The sequence below is a fragment of the Crinia signifera genome, chromosome 11 (assembly GCF_055691185.1).
Source record: "Crinia signifera chromosome 11, ASM5569118v1, whole genome shotgun sequence".
Classification (NCBI taxonomy): Eukaryota; Metazoa; Chordata; class Amphibia; order Anura; family Myobatrachidae; genus Crinia; species Crinia signifera.
In genome coordinates this window covers 34,210,944-34,229,471 of record NC_139227.1, presented here as the reverse complement: position 1 = coordinate 34,229,471, position 18,528 = coordinate 34,210,944, and the positions used below count along the sequence as shown (strand labels likewise).

Genomic DNA, 18,528 nt, shown 5'->3' with positions numbered 1-18,528 from the left:
ATCAACATAGCGATGGTGGCGACATCAGGAGAAGTATCAACATAGCGATGGTGGCGACATCAGGAGAAGTAGCAACATAGCGATGGTGGGGACATCAGGAGAAGTATCAACATAGCGATGGTGGCGACATCAGGAGAAGTATCAACATAGCCATGGTGGCGACATCAGAAGTAGCAACATAGCGATGGTGGCGACATCAGAAGTAGCAACATAGCGATGGTGGCGACATCAGGAGAAGTAGCAACATAGCCACATCCACACTACTGAAATGTGAATATTTCCTGCACAAATGGACTCACATCCAACCATAAATCAGACCTGTTATTAGGTACCAGTTACTAGCTTGTGAAAATGACCGAACAACATGATGGTAATGCCAGTGCCGGCTTCAACATTTTAATTGCTCCGTCAGGCTCCATCTAGTGGCCAAAATTGCACAAACCACTTCTCCCCATAGAGGTGAGGAGCCTTTCATTATATAGGTTGTATTCCTTTACTTATTTATTAAGTTATTTATATAGCGCATACATATTCCACAGCGCTGTACAGAATATAGTTAAACATTCACATCAGTCCCTGCCCCAGTGGAGCTTACAATCTATATTCCCTACCACATGTACATACCCACACAGACATTCTAGAGTTTATTTGTTAGGAGCCAATTAGCTACCAGTATATATTTGGATTGTGGGAGGAAACAGGAGTACCCAGAGAAAACTCACGCAAGTACGGGGAGAATATAAAAACTCCGCACAGTTAGGGCCATGGTGGGAGTGGAACCCATGACCTCAGTGCTGTGAGGCATTAATGCTAACCATTACACCATCCGTACTGCCCTTTTCCATATAACTCACATATGTGGACATTACGGGATATGGCAGGCAGGCAGTGGATTTTTTCATTAATGTTTATGGTTGTAAATAAATCTGAAAATAAATGATACTTGGATTTAGATTTAGGCAGCTCTATTCCTGGTCTGGGGATCACCACAATCATAGAATCCTCCATCCCCCACCACTAGCTCACCACTATAGCTGCTGACACAGCGTAGATATAGCATTATATGGGGCCAGATGTACAAGCTTGAAAAGTGATAAAATGGAGAGTGATAAACCACCAGCCAATCAGCTCCTACCTGCCATGTCACAGACTGTGGGCCAGATGTATCAAGCTTCAAATAGTGATAAAATGGAGAGTGATCAACAACCAGCCAATCAGCTCCTACCTGCCATGTTACAGGCTGGGTTTGAAAAAGGACAGGTAGGAGCTGATTGGCTGGCTCTTTATCACTCTCTATTTTATCACTTTTTGAAGCTTGATACATTGCCCCGGCACCCGGCTGAGCATCATAAAGTGCCCCTGTCCCTGCATGCACAGGAACATACTGCTCATAGGATCGCTTATTGCAATGTGTTCCTGGGTATTAGATCCCACCCAGATCACACTGTAGATGCAATCCTATGGTAAATGGTAGATCTGGGCCACTCAGCCTGTTTCACTGAGTCTATAAAGATGGGTACACATATATACAATCCCTGTTTTCTTGCGACCGTTCAACCGACCATAGACGCGACGGACCATCCACCTTTGTACAATTTTACTTGCGACGTCCGATGTGCTCCCATCCAAACAGTCGCAAGAAAAAGGTTGTACCACCGTACACACTCTCTCAATTTGGGCTATTGACATGATATATATATATATATATATATATATATATATATATATATATATAACAAAATTATCATAATAGGCTGGGTTATGGGCATACCAAAACAAAGAGGCGTGAGCACAGAACCTAAACAAAAGTGATTTCATTTTTTACATCAGTACTGGCTGTGCAGAGAACAGCAGTCTGTAAAAACGGGGTACGTGTCTACAGTCAGCCGGCAGGGTGACTATGGACAGATATGGCAAACTGCTCTAAAGATGGGGGAAAGCATCTACAGTCAGCCGGCAGAGTGACTATGGACAGATAGCAAACTGCTATAAAGACGGGGGAACGCGTCTACAGTCAGCCGGCAGGGTGACTATGGACAGATACGGCAAACTGCTATAAAGACGGGGGAAAGCGTCTACAGTCAGCCGGCAGGGTGACTATGGACAGATACGGCAAACTGCTATAAAGACGGGGGAACGCGTCTACAGTCAGCCGGCAGGGTGACTATGGACAGATACGGCAAACTGCTATAAAGACGGGGGAACGCGTCTACAGTCAGCCGGCAGGGTGACTATGGACAGATACGGCAAACTGCTATAAAAACGGGGGAAAGCGTCTACAGTCAGCTGGCAGAGTGACTATGGACAGATACGGCAAACTGACTGTAGTCGTGTCTTTATAGCAGTTTGCGGTATCTGTCCATAGTCACCCTGCCGGCTGACTGTAGACGCTTTCCCCCGTCTTTATAGCAGCCGGCAGGGTGACTAGGGACAGATACGGCGACCTGCTGTAAAGATGGGGTGCATGTATATTATGATTATTTCTTTAAATATACATGGGGAGAGGTGAACGCTTCTTGTGCTGTAGGAGAGCTCATGCAGCTATGGAACGCCCACATGGGTGTTCCAGGTTTGGCAGTATAATCGCAAGAACAGCCAGCATATTGATCGAACGTGCATACACACTGCACTTTTGTTCCGATATGGGCCCATCCTGTCGGATGAATATTAAACAGCACTGAACCTTCAACCGACTGAGTATGGACGGACAAGACCATTTTTGGCCGTTTATCGATCATACAGAGGGAGTCGGGACAGCATACACACCTATACAATCGAACGGCCGTTTGTCTCAGAACGGAGGAACGGCCCAACAATTGTATATATGTGTACCCAGCTTAAGGAACTAGCTGCCTGTGTAACTGATGGGTCTATGTGCTAAGATATTGGAAAGAGATAAGGTGGAGAGAGATACAGTAGCCAATCAGCTTCTGCCATTCTACAGGCTGTTTCAAATAGGACGATTAGGAATTGACTGGTACTTTATCTCTATAAGGCATAGTACATAGGGGGATTCAGACCGGATTGCACTGCTGTCAGTTCGCAGGCCGGGGGATCATCAATAGACCGCACATGCGTACGTATCTTAGTGTGAATACGTGAAGCCGCCCTGCGATAAAATTCAGCCAATTTCTTTTAGCACTGGCCGTACTAAGTTGATTGACAGGAAGCCAGCATTTGGGGGTGGTAACTGGACGGTGTCTGGGAGTGCAAGGAATAATGCAGGCGTGCCCAGGCGTTTGTGGGAGAGTCATGTGACGCCCCCTCCGGCCCCGATCTGTTGGCTTCTATTGCTGCCGCCGGGTAAGTCCGGGGCTATGCACAGACTGCGCACACAGAAAAATCATTCCATGGGGAGCAGTATGCGGATGGATTTACAGCTCATCGACGATCCAACTATTGTTTTTTGTATGTTTTTGTTATACATATTTATACTGCAGATGAGGTTATGAGGTCCTGTTGTTATTCATGAAAAACGCAGAAAAGAGAAATATAAATGTAACATTTTACAACATAACAAAAGCACCTTCAGCACGTTCTGGGTGATGGACTTGCAGCCACCTAGGTAACCAATGCCTTATGAAAAGCTACAGATTTGTAGACTCGTATTCAGGAACAAGGAACTGACTTTATTACAGCGTTGTCCACAGGGTATAATCGTTATCACCTCATTGTCTGGAAGAGAGTTCCGACCTGTGGGGTCTGATGAGATCAACAAGAACAATCCAGGTCAGACACTTATGTGTTAGGGTCACGCTGAGTGCTGGGGTTATTACTTCGGTTTTTCCTTCCCCCATAGACCTGCCGTCCAATCATATTACTCCTCTGGGTTCTAGCCAGTTCCACCCGTATTTCCTGTCCCCCTATAGTTAACCCCTCCAGGCTGGACAATACCGCCTCAGCTTGGCACGGGTCAGCGTAGTCCAGGAAAGCTCGGTGCTGGGCTCCTTGCCAGGTGAGATGTAGAGGGGTCGCCTCTTTCTCCCGTAATACAGTCTTAAATTCGCTGACTCGTGTAGCCGGTGGGATATTGCCAACATACACGGTGGTCACCTCTTTCTGGTCTGCGACTCCACGTTTGGCTTTTATTGGTACATTCTGAGCGTCACAAATGCTGTGTGCAGCAGCAGGTGACCCTCCGGCCTGGCTTGTGGTTGGGGAACCACATTCGTTCTTTAGAGTAACATCTTTCCCTTCTTTCTCTTCTCTGTCCCGAAGTTTCTTTAGAATTGGGATCTTGTCCATCATGTCCAGGCTTATCTGACGGAGGGAGAATAGAAACGAGTTGGTACAAATGCCGACATCACAATGCTGATTCATCCTGGTGAGTAACCTAATTCTAGCTCTAAGCCGCCCCTCCTGCAGCCTAACCCTCCTCTTCAACAGTCTAACCCTCCCTCTAATGCGTAACCTCTTCCTACTGCCTAACCCTTTGGGAGATGTCAACATTGTGACTCAGGGATTGTGCTGTTGGCATCCTGACTACATCCCCTAACAGCTACATTAGGGGCATGATTTTGGGTTGGACACGCTCATGTAAAACATCGGCCACCTGCATGCAGGGCCAAAACTGCGTCCTGCTCAGACCCAGGCCCCACGACATGAAACCATGTAAGAAAAAAGAATAGTCCCAAACTCACCTTAGACCATATAATCCCCTTTGGCTTTGGGCGAGTGCAGTCAGTTTTAATTACCCGTGTTGGTGTCAGGATATAATCCACTGTGAGGTCGTGGTCATCCAGCAGCTCTTCAGGGATATTAAGCACCTGGAAGTATACACAGCAGTAGTGACGTCAAGGCTATACAGGATCTACCCACACCACCCTCTACTCAGCTAGCCATACTGCAGCAACGTTTATGGGAAATATGCGACAATGCTGGAAACCAGAGTTCATTCTCCCACAGAAATGTGGGAAACTGCCCTCATCTTGTGCCAAAGCAGACAACTGCCCCCATTAATCAGCAGGGCTCACCTGGCAGTCATGTACCACAGTCACTACAACAGTCCGCTCTGTAACTGCCCCCATGGCCACCATCATTGCATACTCCATGTCTGCAAATCCTTCGCCTTTCCCAATTCTCCATCCTGTGAAGGACAGAGTCAAAATATGGCCAGGCGTTGAGGGATTCGCACAGGTTCTACTAGCGCACTTTGAGCATGGTCATATAGCGTTACCTTTTTCTGATACAGCCACAGAGCCCACAACCACGAGGTCCACTTGTACTGTAGCATCCAAACCCAAGGGAACACTGTAATCCTTCACCCCCTGCATGGACATATAAAACACAGAAATATAGCAGTAGACAAGAAGCTAAACAGACAGCTTGATTTGAGGTACAAAAAGGCTGAGATTTATTGACACACACACACACACACACACACACACACACACAGAATATTTATGCAGAAAAGCTTTTAAGGATCCCACTGAAAAAAATTATACTCAGCATCAGTCAATCTGTGATTTCTCCACAAGGTGGCAGCAGAGGTGTTCTGGTCACTGTACAGCCTTTACTTAGAGCTGACTCACCTGAGAGGTGGAACAGATTCTCAGAACCTCTTTACTGGCCCCAGGGGGAGGTGTGATCCTGTTGAAAAGTCCAGTCCGTAGGCGAGGAGTTGGGACCAGCAACGTTTTATGAGCCTGTATGTTGGAAACACAGGGAAAAAAATCAGTCTAAACATACTTTCCCAATACAACGTTACATTACTATCGTTTATGTATATGGCGTTACCAAAAGCCTGCGGCGCCATCCAGGGTATTTACGTAAATCAGTGCTCTAATACAGCAGATATAGCAATGCTGGCTTCCTGTGGTGTAATGCTGCTTAGCCTGGTGTCACTGGGTATCACAAATTACTGTACAGTCTGGGGATAATCTGTCCATCGCCTTCAAACTGTATTTTGTGTTACCTTCTCTGCAGGTGTCAAATACCTGGGCGAGGTCACCAGAGAGAGGCAGGTATGGCATGTGTAGGTGTTTGTACGAATCAAGCAGTACATCTTGCCACAACCACTGCATACAGCGCTATAGCGCAACGGATATAAGACACTGTAAATAAATATTAATAGTCACTGCAAGTTTACCTAGCTATGGATTCCAACTGTATCAGGTATATGCGCTGTAATATTCCACTAAGATCACAAGTATTCTCAAACAGGGGACTGTAAGTATAAATCTGATGGGTTGGGTAAGTACCTGCAGTTGGGATTCTGAAAGCAGAATTCCTGGTGGTTCCTGGTACTCCTCCTGCAGACTAACCCTTAATAACCCCCCCCCCCCCCCCCACAGCCTAACCTTAACCTTCCGCTAATGCCTAACCCTAATTTACTGTACTTACCCCATCATCCATTGAGATTCTGACTGTCCAGATTCCACTGTCGCTCTCACGTCTGTGAAGATCCCAACTGCCAGGATTTTTTACTTTTCATTGTAGCAGCCTGCATCTTTCAAAACCTGTGCAGTTCCTATTCCCCACCTGTGGTGTCACTGTCTGCTGTGGTGCTTCTAGCACAGTGTGGTCAGTATTTCAGCACTGATGTCAGACCAGACCAGCAGTGAGCAACACCCCAGGTGGATAAGAAGAACTGCATGTCTACAGTGTTCGCGAAAACCACCCAAAAAAGTGGGTCCCGGGGACCCTTCACTTCTAAAAATTGGGGTCCTACCTGACCTTTTCTGGGTCCCAACGGAATAAAGCCTCCTCTCCCCTTCTCCCCAGCATGGCACATGTGGGTCGGGGGGGGGGGGGGGTATGAATTGGGCCACTCGCCTAAAGATACATATATATTAGAAACAATCTAAACCTGCAAACAGGGACAGTGCGCGCCGAAGGCGCGTTAAAAATTTAGGGCATTTTTTTTTGGGGGGGGGGGGGAAGTGGTGTGGTCACATAGTTGTACCAATTCACATTACAGCACACACCATTATGCCCAGTACACATTACAGCACACACCGTTATGCCCAGTACACATTATAGCACACACCGTTATGCCCAGTGCACATTATAGCACACACCGTTATTCCCAGTACACATTATAGAACACACCGTTATGCCCAGTACACATTATAGAACACACCGTTATGCCCAGTACACATTACAGCACACCCCGTAATGCCCAGTACACATTATAGAACACACCGTTATGCCCGGTACACATTATAGAACACAGCGTAATGCCCAGTACATTACAGCACACCCCCCGTAATGCCCAGTACATATTACAGCACACACAGTTATGCCCAGTACACATTACAGCACACCCCGTTATGCCCAGTACACATTACAGCACACCCCGTAATGCCCAGTACATATTACAGCACACACCGTTATGCCCGGTACACATTATAGAAAACACCGTAATGCCCAGTACATTACAGCACACTCCGTAATGCCCAGTACATATTACAGCACACCATAATGCCCAGTACACATTACAGCACACCATAATGCCCAGTACACATTACAGCACACCATAATGCCCAGTACACATTAAAGCACACCCTGTAATGCCCAGTACATATTACAGCACACACCGTTATGCCCAGTACACATTAAAGCACACTCCGTAATGCCCAGTACATATTACAGCACACACCTTTATGCCCAGTACACATTACAGCACACCCCGTAATGCCCAGTACATATTACAGCACACACCGTTATGCCCAGTACACATTACAGCACACCCCGTAATGCCCAGTACATATTACAGCACACACAGTTATGCCCAGTACATATTACAGCACACCATAATGCCCAGTATGTATTATAGTACACACTGTAATGCCCAGTACATATTATAGCACATACAGTAAGTGCTGCTTACCTACAATACATGCTTGTTGCCAGGGGTTATATGCTCCTTGCAGGGGTTACATGCTGGTTCGCGCAGGGGGGGGGGGGGGGGGATTTTATGCTGGTTGCCACAGGGGGGGTTATTCTGGTTGCCGTGGGGTGGGGGGGTTATTCTGGTTACCGGGGGGGGGGGGGGGGGCTGGGGGGGGGCTGGCAAGGCTGATACACTGGTGAGTGGGCTGTCTGCAAGGTGGGGGACTGGATGTGGCTGGAAGAGCTGAAACGCTGCTCTGAGTTGAGCAGCGTGTCAGCTTTTCCAGCCTCATCCAGTCCCCCACTGCGCTGACAGCACGCTCACCTCTTATGCGCAGAGATGCCATATCACATCCCGTCCCCCGCTCTCAGCAGCAGAATGAATTTACACGGCGGGGGGCAGCAGAAGGATGCAGACTCGCAGAGCCACAAACACTGTGACCGTGAACCAGGCTGCCGCTGCTCTCAATATAAATGGCAGGGCGCGCGGCTTTAATGATTGGCAGGGCTTGCACCTGCAGTGATTGGCTGCCAGGCGGCCACTGTGCAGTGATTGGGTCCCGGCGGCCGCTGCACTGATTGGCTTTTACAGCGGCTCACGGTGGCTCAGCCTCACAGGCGCAGCTCAGCGCGTCCTCAGGGACCCCTTCAGTTTGAAAAACTGAGTCCCCGGTGAGCGTTTTAGGGTAAAATACGCGCTATAGCGCGTATTTGCGAACCCTGGTCTAGTCTGGAGCTGGGTTATTAAAAGTAATTGGAATTATTCTATACATAGCATTCTATTACCCATTGCTCCATCAGCAACTTGTAACAGTTGGCAATGTCTTCCACACAAGTTCTACAGCAGTGACTATTAAATATATAGCTAAGCATTCTGGGTATTGGATTTATACCTCTAGAACGGGCGACGGTGGGGTGGGGTAGGTGTGGCACAGAAGTGGGAGACAGCTCGCTGTACCTGCAGGGCCAACAGCCGGACTCTTTCCAGCGGCTTGTCTGGGTCGACTTTAACTTCTCGCGTTCTGCCGAAAACCTCTAGAGCGGTAATATTCTGGCAGGCCTGGTAGGATGCCTAGGCAGACAGAGGGAAAGATGGGTTACTTACGTCCAGAACGAGGAAGCGTGCATTCTTCTGAGGCGTATCGGGATTAATCTTAACGGTCATCGCCGACTGGAATTCCTGCAGGGTTCCTAATCTCTCACAAGCCCCGGAGGCTCCCTGTACACCAAAAGGACAGTAAGATCACTGGTATAGGAGAGGCAAACATAGATATCCTTACAATCTGGCCTGTTAAGAGTGCACCGAGATTGGGAATCTCTGACATAAGCAATCAAAGCTCCTGGCCTACAATAGCAATTTATACCATAATCTGTCCCTGCTCCAAAGGAGCTTACAGTCTATATTCCCTACCCATCCAGTAGAGTACACTGCTGTCAGCCTGCCAATTATCCTGCCAGTATACCTGTGGAGTGTGGGAGTATGCAAACATTGGGAAACATAAAATCTTCACACAGAATGGACCCTGGTCAGAATGGAAACCACAGCCAACAATGCCAAACACTCTGCAGGGAATGAAATGTCTAATAATGAGGGATGTCATTCCAGGGATGATGGCAAGAATGTTACTGGGCAGGGAAGAGAAGACAGAGGAAAACTCAATAATTGTCTGCACCATGTCATAAAATTAATGGAGTCTGCACACATATAGAATCACTCGAAGCAAATGCTTCAAAAGCTAGTCTGCTACCTTGTGATTGCCTCTGTGTTTGTGCATGTGTGATAGAGAAAGAGATGTAGTTTCAATCGCTGCTAACAGATGGCAGTGTTTCGGAGACACACAAACGGACACTAGACACACACATATACATATATATACTTACTGGATCTTTGGTAGGATCCTTGAAAGAAACTGCACATATGGTGGATGATATTGTGGACTACACCTTCTTATACTAAAGGACTTGTGCACTGGGTATCTTTTTCTTTCCAATATATATATATATATATATATATATATACACACTCTCCAGGCGGAAGATAAATTAATCTGTGTTTTTTATTCAATCACGCTGCCACATTATTGGTCAACGTTTCGGCAAATACTAGAGCCTTTGTCAAGATTTGTAGACAGCCAGGAACATGCCGACCAATATACCTTCATCTAACACAAATCAATGCGTGCTTTCGCGCATATGCAGTAAACTAAACAGGGAACTTAGTCCCATAATTGGAGGGCACTCGAAGAGATCAATTTGCCCCCACAGGACATCAGAGGTAATGCATACAAATCTGGTCAGATATTAATCTATGTCAGTGGTTCCCAAACTGTGTGCCGTGGCTCCCTGGGGTGCCTCAGGACACATGCAGGGGTGCCGCGGGTTGGTGGTCCAGGACCAACTCAAATTATTAATGGTTAATTATTTATGAGCAAAACCAGTGCTGGTGGCTGCCAATCATAGAATGTGTACAAACAGAAGCAAATCCTGCCCTTTACCACATAACTGCCGCTAAGAATCGCATATAAACTCAATCTACTTAAATTTTTTGGGACCTAGGGTGCCGTGAAAAAAATTCTGATTCTCTAGGGTGCCGTGAATTAAAAAAGATTGGGAACCCCTGATCTATGTAAAATGCTACCCTAATTTAAAAGGGGACATACACATTGGGACACTGGTATAGATAACATATACATATATACAATACATACAATAATAAAGCAAACAGTAAACTACGTGCTGCTGCTCATAAATCCCACATACTGTATACAATTATAGAAAAACTGATAATGAATTGTTTTCATTAAGCCCTTTAGGGGCAATGGTATCAAGTTTCGCAATCCTCCTAGCTTCCCTTTCGATGGTGGCTCCCAATCGATTATCATTTACTGCAATGAGGAGATCTGGTGTTCCTCTTTTACAACGTGAACACCAACAGGTTTATCTGAGGTCCCAGTTTTGTAGGCTAGTTGGAAAGATGACCTATGCTGTGCCATCCTCTCACGAAAGGTTCAAATCATTTTGCCAACATATAAATACCCACAAGGGCATTTTAGATAGTATATAACGTGGTCCATCATGCAGAATAAAAACAATGCCACAAATTGACCTTCTCTCCACTATGTGGATGGTTGAAAGACCGGCCAGTTATCAAAGCCCGGCACGTGGTGCATCCGAGGCATTTATAACAGCAAAAACAAAACCTGACACCAACAGCACATTAGCCTCCATTAACCTCAGATTAAACTGAGAAAAGAGAAGGAAAAAGAGTGAAACGACCTCAGATTTAACCGTCATTACTCAATTTGGCCCTCACCAACGAAAACTAAAGCCATCTTTAAGAAAAACTGGCCTCTGCTAAAAATGGATTCCATTCTGACACATCTACTACCAGCACAACCATAATTCATCTACCGCAAGTCCGACTACTTGCAAAGGAAATTGGCCCAAAGTGCCCTCCCCAATATTGAATCTTCATGCATCAAAACAAAGGGCTTCCACAGGTGTGGCACGTGTGCCATGTGCAAAGCCGTTAAATCCAAAGAATCAAGAAAACCATTTTTAAGGTCAAGAATAAGGAATACAAGATTTCACAATTCATAACCTGTCACACACCAAGGGCGGTATTCAATGTGAATACCCTGCGAGGTGCAGCGAATCCTTTTTAGGATTCGCTGCACATTCGCCACGTTCCGGAGCCAGCGGGCTCCGGTATTCAACGTGTCAGGGGCTCGCTGCCCCTGACAGGCGAATATGAGCTCCTGCGGCGATTGCCGCAGGGAGCCTCAGGACGGTGCCAGGCAGAGAGATGGTAGTCTCTCTGCCTAGCCCAGACCTTTGTGGGGGGTTAGGTGTGCTCCCCGGGTGCCAGGCAGCACAGGCTGCCCCCCGGGGGTGCCAGCAGGCAAGCATATATTTACTACACAGGATCGTAATGATCGTGCAGTGAATATATGAATATGTAATGAGCGGCTCCGCTCTGGCGCCACCTGCTGGCTGCTGTGTAAAAAAAAAAAATATTATTTTTAAAATTAAATATATATTCATGTGCTTACAGCACATGAATAAAAATAGCATGCCCCTCCTCAGAAGAAAATTCCTGATTTTTTTACACCAAATGTAAAAAACAGAACACTTTATTTTAAAAGTTCACATTCCACTTCACCATAAAAAGATAGCGATTGCTACTCGGTGAATCATGGTGAAAAAAACCTTCAAATGTATTCGCCAACTGGTCATTGAATAGGGTGATTCACCGTTTTAGTCAGAAATTCGCCAAACAGCACAAATTCACCATAAAAACCTGGCGAATCAGGCTCATTGAATACCGCCCCAAGTGTAAAATATTTGGTGGAGTCTTCATGTGGACTCTTTTATACAGGAAGAACTGGCAGAGCACTCGAAACAAGAATGTCCGATCATTTACGTAACATACAGAATGGCGTATTAACACACTCTTTATCGGAGCATTTCAACAGGGTCCATAACAATTCATGCCAACATATTCGTAATTTCATGGCAATAGAAAATATAAAAGTCACCAGGAAAAACAGGGACTCTGAAACCATGTTGCCTAAAAAAGAAATGGAATGGATTTTCAAACTTAAAACCCTACTGCCTCATGGTTTAAACAAGGACTTTGAGTTGAAATGGTTCTTATAATTTATTTGCCACCCTTGTTTTCTGCCAGTTTGTTTCACCCACTTCTGCTTTTTCATTTATTTTATTATTGATTTTTTATTTTTATTTTTCAGTCTCAATAGTATTATTTTTTATTGTAATATAATAAGCATCTATTGTAACAGAATCAGCATTTAATATAATCAATTACAAGCTATACGGATTTCATAAGGCATTGTTACTTCTAATTTTACAAACACTAATCATTCATTCACTCTCTTTTTTGTTTTGCATGAGGAAAAAGGTATCTTCCCATCCTTTGCTACATTGATTCATACTGAAATATTCAGTTTTCCCTTTATAAAGATGGCCGCTAGATCCGGATGACCGCAGACCTTAAGTCACGGACTTCTAACTTCCGACGCGTCTTTCACAAGATTACGTCCGCAAAAAGCACACTCCAGCCGGACCGGAAGTGGCTGAGCTCCTTCCACCTGGTCTTCGGCTCTTGGATAGCAGGGACAATATGCCTCGGGACACACAGGAAGTACTGGTGCCCTTGATTTCCGGGGAGTTCCCGGATTTTTTTTTAATTGTTTGGCGCCCTTTTTTACTATAAATATGTGGAATGTATATGCAGTAAGGAGCCATGAAAAAGAGTCTATTTGACTCAAACGCGTTGGACTATACTGCACTGATCCAAGACCCAGCCCAGTGAAACACTTGGAGCCTTGCAGGGTGTTGTTCCTGGGAACACTCTGCATTACCATCCTTAGGCTCCATCAAATGTGCATGTGTCTATTCAAGCGGCCAGAGACAGACTCCATGAGGGTGGTATGAGGGCCCGATGTCCACAGATGGGGGTTGTGCTTACAGCCCAACATCGTGCAGGATTTTGTAATTTGCCAGAGAACACCAAGATTGGCAATTTCCCCACTGGCGCCCTGTGCCCTTCACAGATGACAGCAGGTTTACACTGAGCATATAACAGACGTGACAAAGTATGGAGACGCCAAGGAGAATGTTCTGCGGCCTGCAACATCCTCCAGCATGACCGGTTTGGCAGTGGGTCAGTAATGGTGTGGGGTGGCATTTCTATGGGGGCCGCACAGCCCTCATGTGCTCGCCAGAGGTAGCCTGACTGCCATTAGGTACCGAGATGAGATCCTCAGATCCCTTGTGAGACCATATGCTGGTGCAGTTGGCTCTGGGATCCTCCTAATGCAAGACAATGCTAGACCTCATGTGGCTGGATGGTGTCAGCAGTTCCTGCAAGACGAAGGCATTGATGCTATGGACTGGCCCGCCCCTTCCCCAGACCTGAATCCAATTGAGCGCATCTGGGACATCATGTCTCACTCCATCCACCATTGCACCACAGACTGTCCAGGAGTTGGCGGATGCTTTAGTCCAGGTCTGGGAGGAGATCCCTCAAGAGACCATTCGCCACCTCATCAGGAGCATGTCCGGGCGTTGTAGGGATGTCATACAGGCATGTGGAGGCCACACACACTACCGAGCCTCATTTTTACTTGTTTTAAGGACATTACATCAAAGTTGGATCAGCCTGTAGTGTGTTTTTTCAGTTTAAATTTGAGGGTGACTCCAAATCCAGACCTCCATGGGTTAATAAATTTGATTTCCATTGACAATTTTTGTGTGATTTTATTGTCAGCACATTCAACTATGTAAAGAACTAAGTATTTAATAAGAATATTTCATTCATCCAGATCTAGGATGTGTTATGTTAGTGTCCCCTTTATTTTTTTGAGAAAAAAAAATATATATATATATATATATATATATATATATATATATATATATATATATATATATATATATATATTTCATTCTAGCACCCGGCATATTTGAAAACCCATGCAGTTCCTCTTCCCTGCCTGGGTTGTACCTGTCTGCTGTGGTGTTTCTAGCACAGGTCTGGTTTACATATCAGTGCTGATATACAGACCACACTGTGCTAGAACCTCTACAGCAGACAGCGACACCCCAGGCAGGGAAGAGGAACTGCATGGGTTTTCAAATATAGCGGGTGCTAGAATGAACACTATTTATATGTTCCTGAAAGCTCCCAGGATGAGTAACCCTGAAAGAATCTTACATGGAAGATGGGAGTTAACTGGCCAGAATTCCAATGAAAGTGTCAGAGGGAGGGTCACATTCAGGACACACCGGGAAGATTTAGTCAGTCTATATATAACGTTACAGATGGCTACCGTGAATTATATAATACTGGGATAAACCTATAACTATTGGGAAATTACAAACTCCTAGTAACAGAGACAAATACAGGAATAATTCATGTTCCAGGTACCTTGAAATTAGGAATCCGATGATGTACAGGACGCGGAAAATTAGCCAAGTTCTTATGTTCTATATAATCCCAAACCTTCTGCCGAATGTCCCATTTATTACACCCTGGAAGGCAAATAAGGTGAAGGTTACTGCATGGGGTGTGGGTTGTTAGGTCTACAACAACTAGGTCGACAAGCAGCAAGGTCGACATGGGTCATGGTCGACATGTGTCTAGGTCGACAGGACATTAGGTCGACACAAGCATTAGGTCGACATGGGCAAGGTCGACAGTCAAAAGGTCGACATGGGTTTTTTCACTGTTTTTTGACCCAAATGTCAACACAGTTGACATGGACACTATTTTATTCTCCCCACGACGCCCTAGTGGATGGTAGGGCATGAAATACCGCCTGTCAGCACCTCGGCTCCAAAAACAGTGAAAAACCCCATGTCGACCTAATGCTTGTGTCGACCTAGACCCATGTCGACCTCGTTGCTGTAGACCTAATGAACGTATCCCAACGCATGTCAGGCCAGGAACACAGGTCAGACGTTCCTATTACTTTTAACATATTTCAATGATTAATTTATATTTCTTAGTTCACAGGTGAGCAAGAAAGTCTTGTCAATAATGCAGCAATGTTGTGGTATATGAATGGACAGCTCTGCTATGCTATGCTATAGGGATGGGCTTTACATAAAGCGGATATTCGGAATATTCCACTCAAAAACAAGCTTTAAACTCTCAGTGGTATAAGCTGAAGAGTATATGTATAATATGTGTGTTGTTATATGCTGGAGGCATTATAGGGGTAAGACAGGTGCAGACCCCTGTGTTACAGCACTGAGTGTGAGTGCAGGCTTGCAAAGCACAGAACAGTGAGACACACGAGCACTGAGTGTGAGTGCAGGCTCTGCAATGCAACAGTGAGACACACGAGCACTGAGTGTGAGTGCAGGTTCTGTAAAGCACAGAATAGTGAGACACACGAGCACTGAGTGTGAGTGCAGGCTCTACAATGCACAGAACAGTGAGACACACCAGCAATGAGTGTTAGTGCAGGCTCTGCAAAGCACAGAACAGTGAGACACACGAGCACTGAGTGTGAGTGCAGGCTCTGCAATGCACAGAACAGTGAGACACACGAGCACTGAGTGTGAGTGCAAGCTCTGCAATACACAGCACCACAATGCAACACAACAGCACTAATGTGAGCTCAGCAGTAATAGCAATGGTGAGTGACTCACCAGCACTGAGTGTGAGTGTGGGTTCCATGCTCCTTCAATTTAGCAGCTGCGGCTCTCTGTGCTGTCGTACTGGAAAGAACTACAGGAGATGAGAGAGGACAAACTACCTCACCCAGCACCAGCAGCCTCCTCCCTCTGTGCTACTGTGCTACTGTGCTAGTATGCTGCTGCTGCTGCTGCGTGAGGTGGCAGATGACAAGCTGGAAACTCCCAATTCCCGCTCTGTTTTAGAATAGAAAGCCCCTCCATCTGCAGGGACCCTCGGTCTGTCCTCCTCCATCTGCAGGGACCCTCAGCCTGTCCTCCTCCTCCATCTGCAGGGACCCTCAGCCTGTCCCCCTCCAGCTGCAGGGACCCCAACCTGTCCCCTTCCAGCTGCAGGAACCCCAACCTGTCCCCCTCCAGCTGCAGGGACCCTCAGACTGCCCCCCTCCAGCTGCAAGGACCCCCAGCCTGTCCCCCTCCAGCTGCAAGGACCCCCAGCCTGTCCCCTCCAGCTGTAGGAACCCCAGCCTGTCCCCTCCATTTGAATGAACCTTTATCCTGTCCCCTCCAGATGCAGGAATCCCCAGTCTGTCCAACCCCCCCCCCCCCCCCCCTCAGCTGCAGAAACCCCCAGCCTGTTCCCCCTCCATCTGCAGGAACCCTTAGCCTGCCCCCCTTTAGCTGCAGGAACCCCAACCTTTCTCCCTCCAGTTGCAGGAATCTGCAGCATCTATCACTGCCAGTGACTGGGGGAGAGAGCAATATTTTGTAATTGGGGGTTCACATGATAGGTCAATATCAAAATGGCGACATTGACAAAAAAAAGTGGACAAGCAAAGGGACAGCATGACATTAGTCGACACCTGAAATATTCAACATGAGTTTTTCACATTTGTTTTTTCCCTTAAATTTTTTGGTGATTTTCTCATACATTAAAATCCACATGAACTATGACTATGATAGGGAACAGTAAAGTGTCCCGAGAGCAGCGGTAGCGGAGTGAGGAACCTGGCTTGAAGCTTTGTGCTGCACTAATTGGGGGGCTATGTTGACAAATGTCAACATTGACACAAAAAGGTGAAAAACTCATGTCGACCGTTTCATGTGTTGAACTTTTTCATGTCGACATTTTGACAATGTCGACCGTATGAATGTCAACCGTTCGGTGTCGACCTATTGACTGTTGAAATTTATCCATTGATCCACACTCTGGTACAACTCCCATCACATCCGGGTCTTACTTGGGCAGTGACATAATTAGAAATTTTGCGAAACCCCCCCCCCCCCCCCCCTTGTCAAAAAAAGTTACTGGTGCCCCCCACATGCTTGTTGCCAGGGGTTTTGTTCTCATTGCCAGTGTTTTCTTGCCTGTTGCCAGGGGTTTCATGCTTGTCATCCTCAGGGTAGGTTATGTGGTGGTGGACAGGGTCGTAATTCTGCTCGCCCATATATGTTATGATTGACAGCATCAGCGCTAGTTTTGTCCATCCCCTTGGGTATAAGGATGGCTAAGCGGGTATAGGCAATTGGGTCAAACAAAGTAAAATCGACATACATTGGTTCAACCACTGAAGATCGACAGGCCTTATATCAAAACATATAAAAAGTTGACATGCCTAAGACGACACAAGCATTAGGTCAACATTGGGAATGTCGACAGTCAAAAGGTTGACATTCGGGACAAAAAAAACCCAGTGAAAACCCCATGTCAATCTTTTAACTGTCGACCTTCCAAATTTCGACATAATGCATATGTCAACATGCTGACCCTGTCAACTTTAGGCATGTCGACCTTTTGTCTGTTTTGACCTAAGACCTGTCGACCTTCAGTGGTCGACCCAATATATGTCGACCTAAATCTGGTTGACCCAATGGCCCATACCCGCACAGCCATCTGTATACCCAAGGGGATGGACAAAACCAGCGCTGATGCTGTCAATCATAACATATATGGGCGAGCAGAAGTACGACCCTGTCCACCACCACATCATTTCCCACAATTTACTATAGGTAACAAATATTCCGACTGTTTCAATAAGAACATTTTGGTCTTGGGGTGCTGATAACCTACGGACCAGTGATTTAAGAATGTTTGCGACCACTGAACTAATTACAACACCAGTCACATCACTGCCAGCTGAAAGGTAGATGGGATAAGGTCCTGCTTTTCCTATTTATTACCAGAAGGTGGCACTGTGTCTCCAACAATCCTAACTGATTCCTGGATTGCATTTTACTGTACTGAAACATGCATTCACTTATTAAAATGAAGACCGCCTATAGGTAACTCAGTCAGTATCTGTTCCTTTATCGGGTCAGGTGCCCTGTGAGATCATTTAAACAGAAGAAATCCCCTCTTGGATACCATGGTGCCAGGTGTGTTCTAGTCACGCAGGATGCTTCACATTGACCACTTACAACACATGCGCTGTCATTTTATTTATTCATTTATTAACAGTTTCTTATATAGCGCACACATATTCTGCAGCGCTGTACAGAGTATAGTTGAACATTCACATCAGTCCCTGCCCC

At 46.0% G+C, this 18,528-nt stretch overlaps 1 protein-coding gene across 2 annotated transcripts; it reads right to left on the bottom strand.

The window, feature by feature from the left end:
• Positions 1-3,608: 3,608 nt before the first annotated feature.
• Positions 3,609-16,166, bottom strand: MTHFSD (methenyltetrahydrofolate synthetase domain containing). 2 transcript variants are annotated; one of them, XM_083163962.1, is made up of 8 exons: positions 16,012-16,166; positions 14,783-14,886; positions 8,792-8,905; positions 5,532-5,645; positions 5,177-5,267; positions 4,974-5,086; positions 4,641-4,766; positions 3,609-4,260 (listed from the first exon to the last, which is right to left on the bottom strand). In XM_083163962.1, exons 1-8 carry the CDS (start codon positions 16,037-16,039, stop codon positions 3,739-3,741), a joined length of 1,212 nt encoding a protein of 403 aa, XP_083020088.1. In that variant the 5' UTR covers positions 16,040-16,166; the 3' UTR covers positions 3,609-3,738. The 2 variants fall into 2 exon arrangements, with proteins under 2 accessions (XP_083020088.1, XP_083020087.1); XM_083163961.1 differs by lacking the exon at positions 8,792-8,905 and adding an exon at positions 8,939-9,052 and having other exon boundaries at positions 16,012-16,165.
• Positions 16,167-18,528: the final 2,362 nt, after the last annotated feature.

Coding starts and splice junctions, on each gene's coding strand:
- MTHFSD (XM_083163962.1), bottom strand. CDS start 16,039: ATGGAACCCACACTCACACTCAGTGCTG. Junction 14,887..16,011: donor CACACTCACACTCAGTGCTG/GTGAGTCACTCA, acceptor TTTGCCTTCCAG/GGTGTAATAAATGGGACATT. Junction 4,767..4,973: donor CTGTGGTACATGACTGCCAG/GTGAGCCCTGCT, acceptor GTATACTTCCAG/GTGCTTAATATCCCTGAAGA.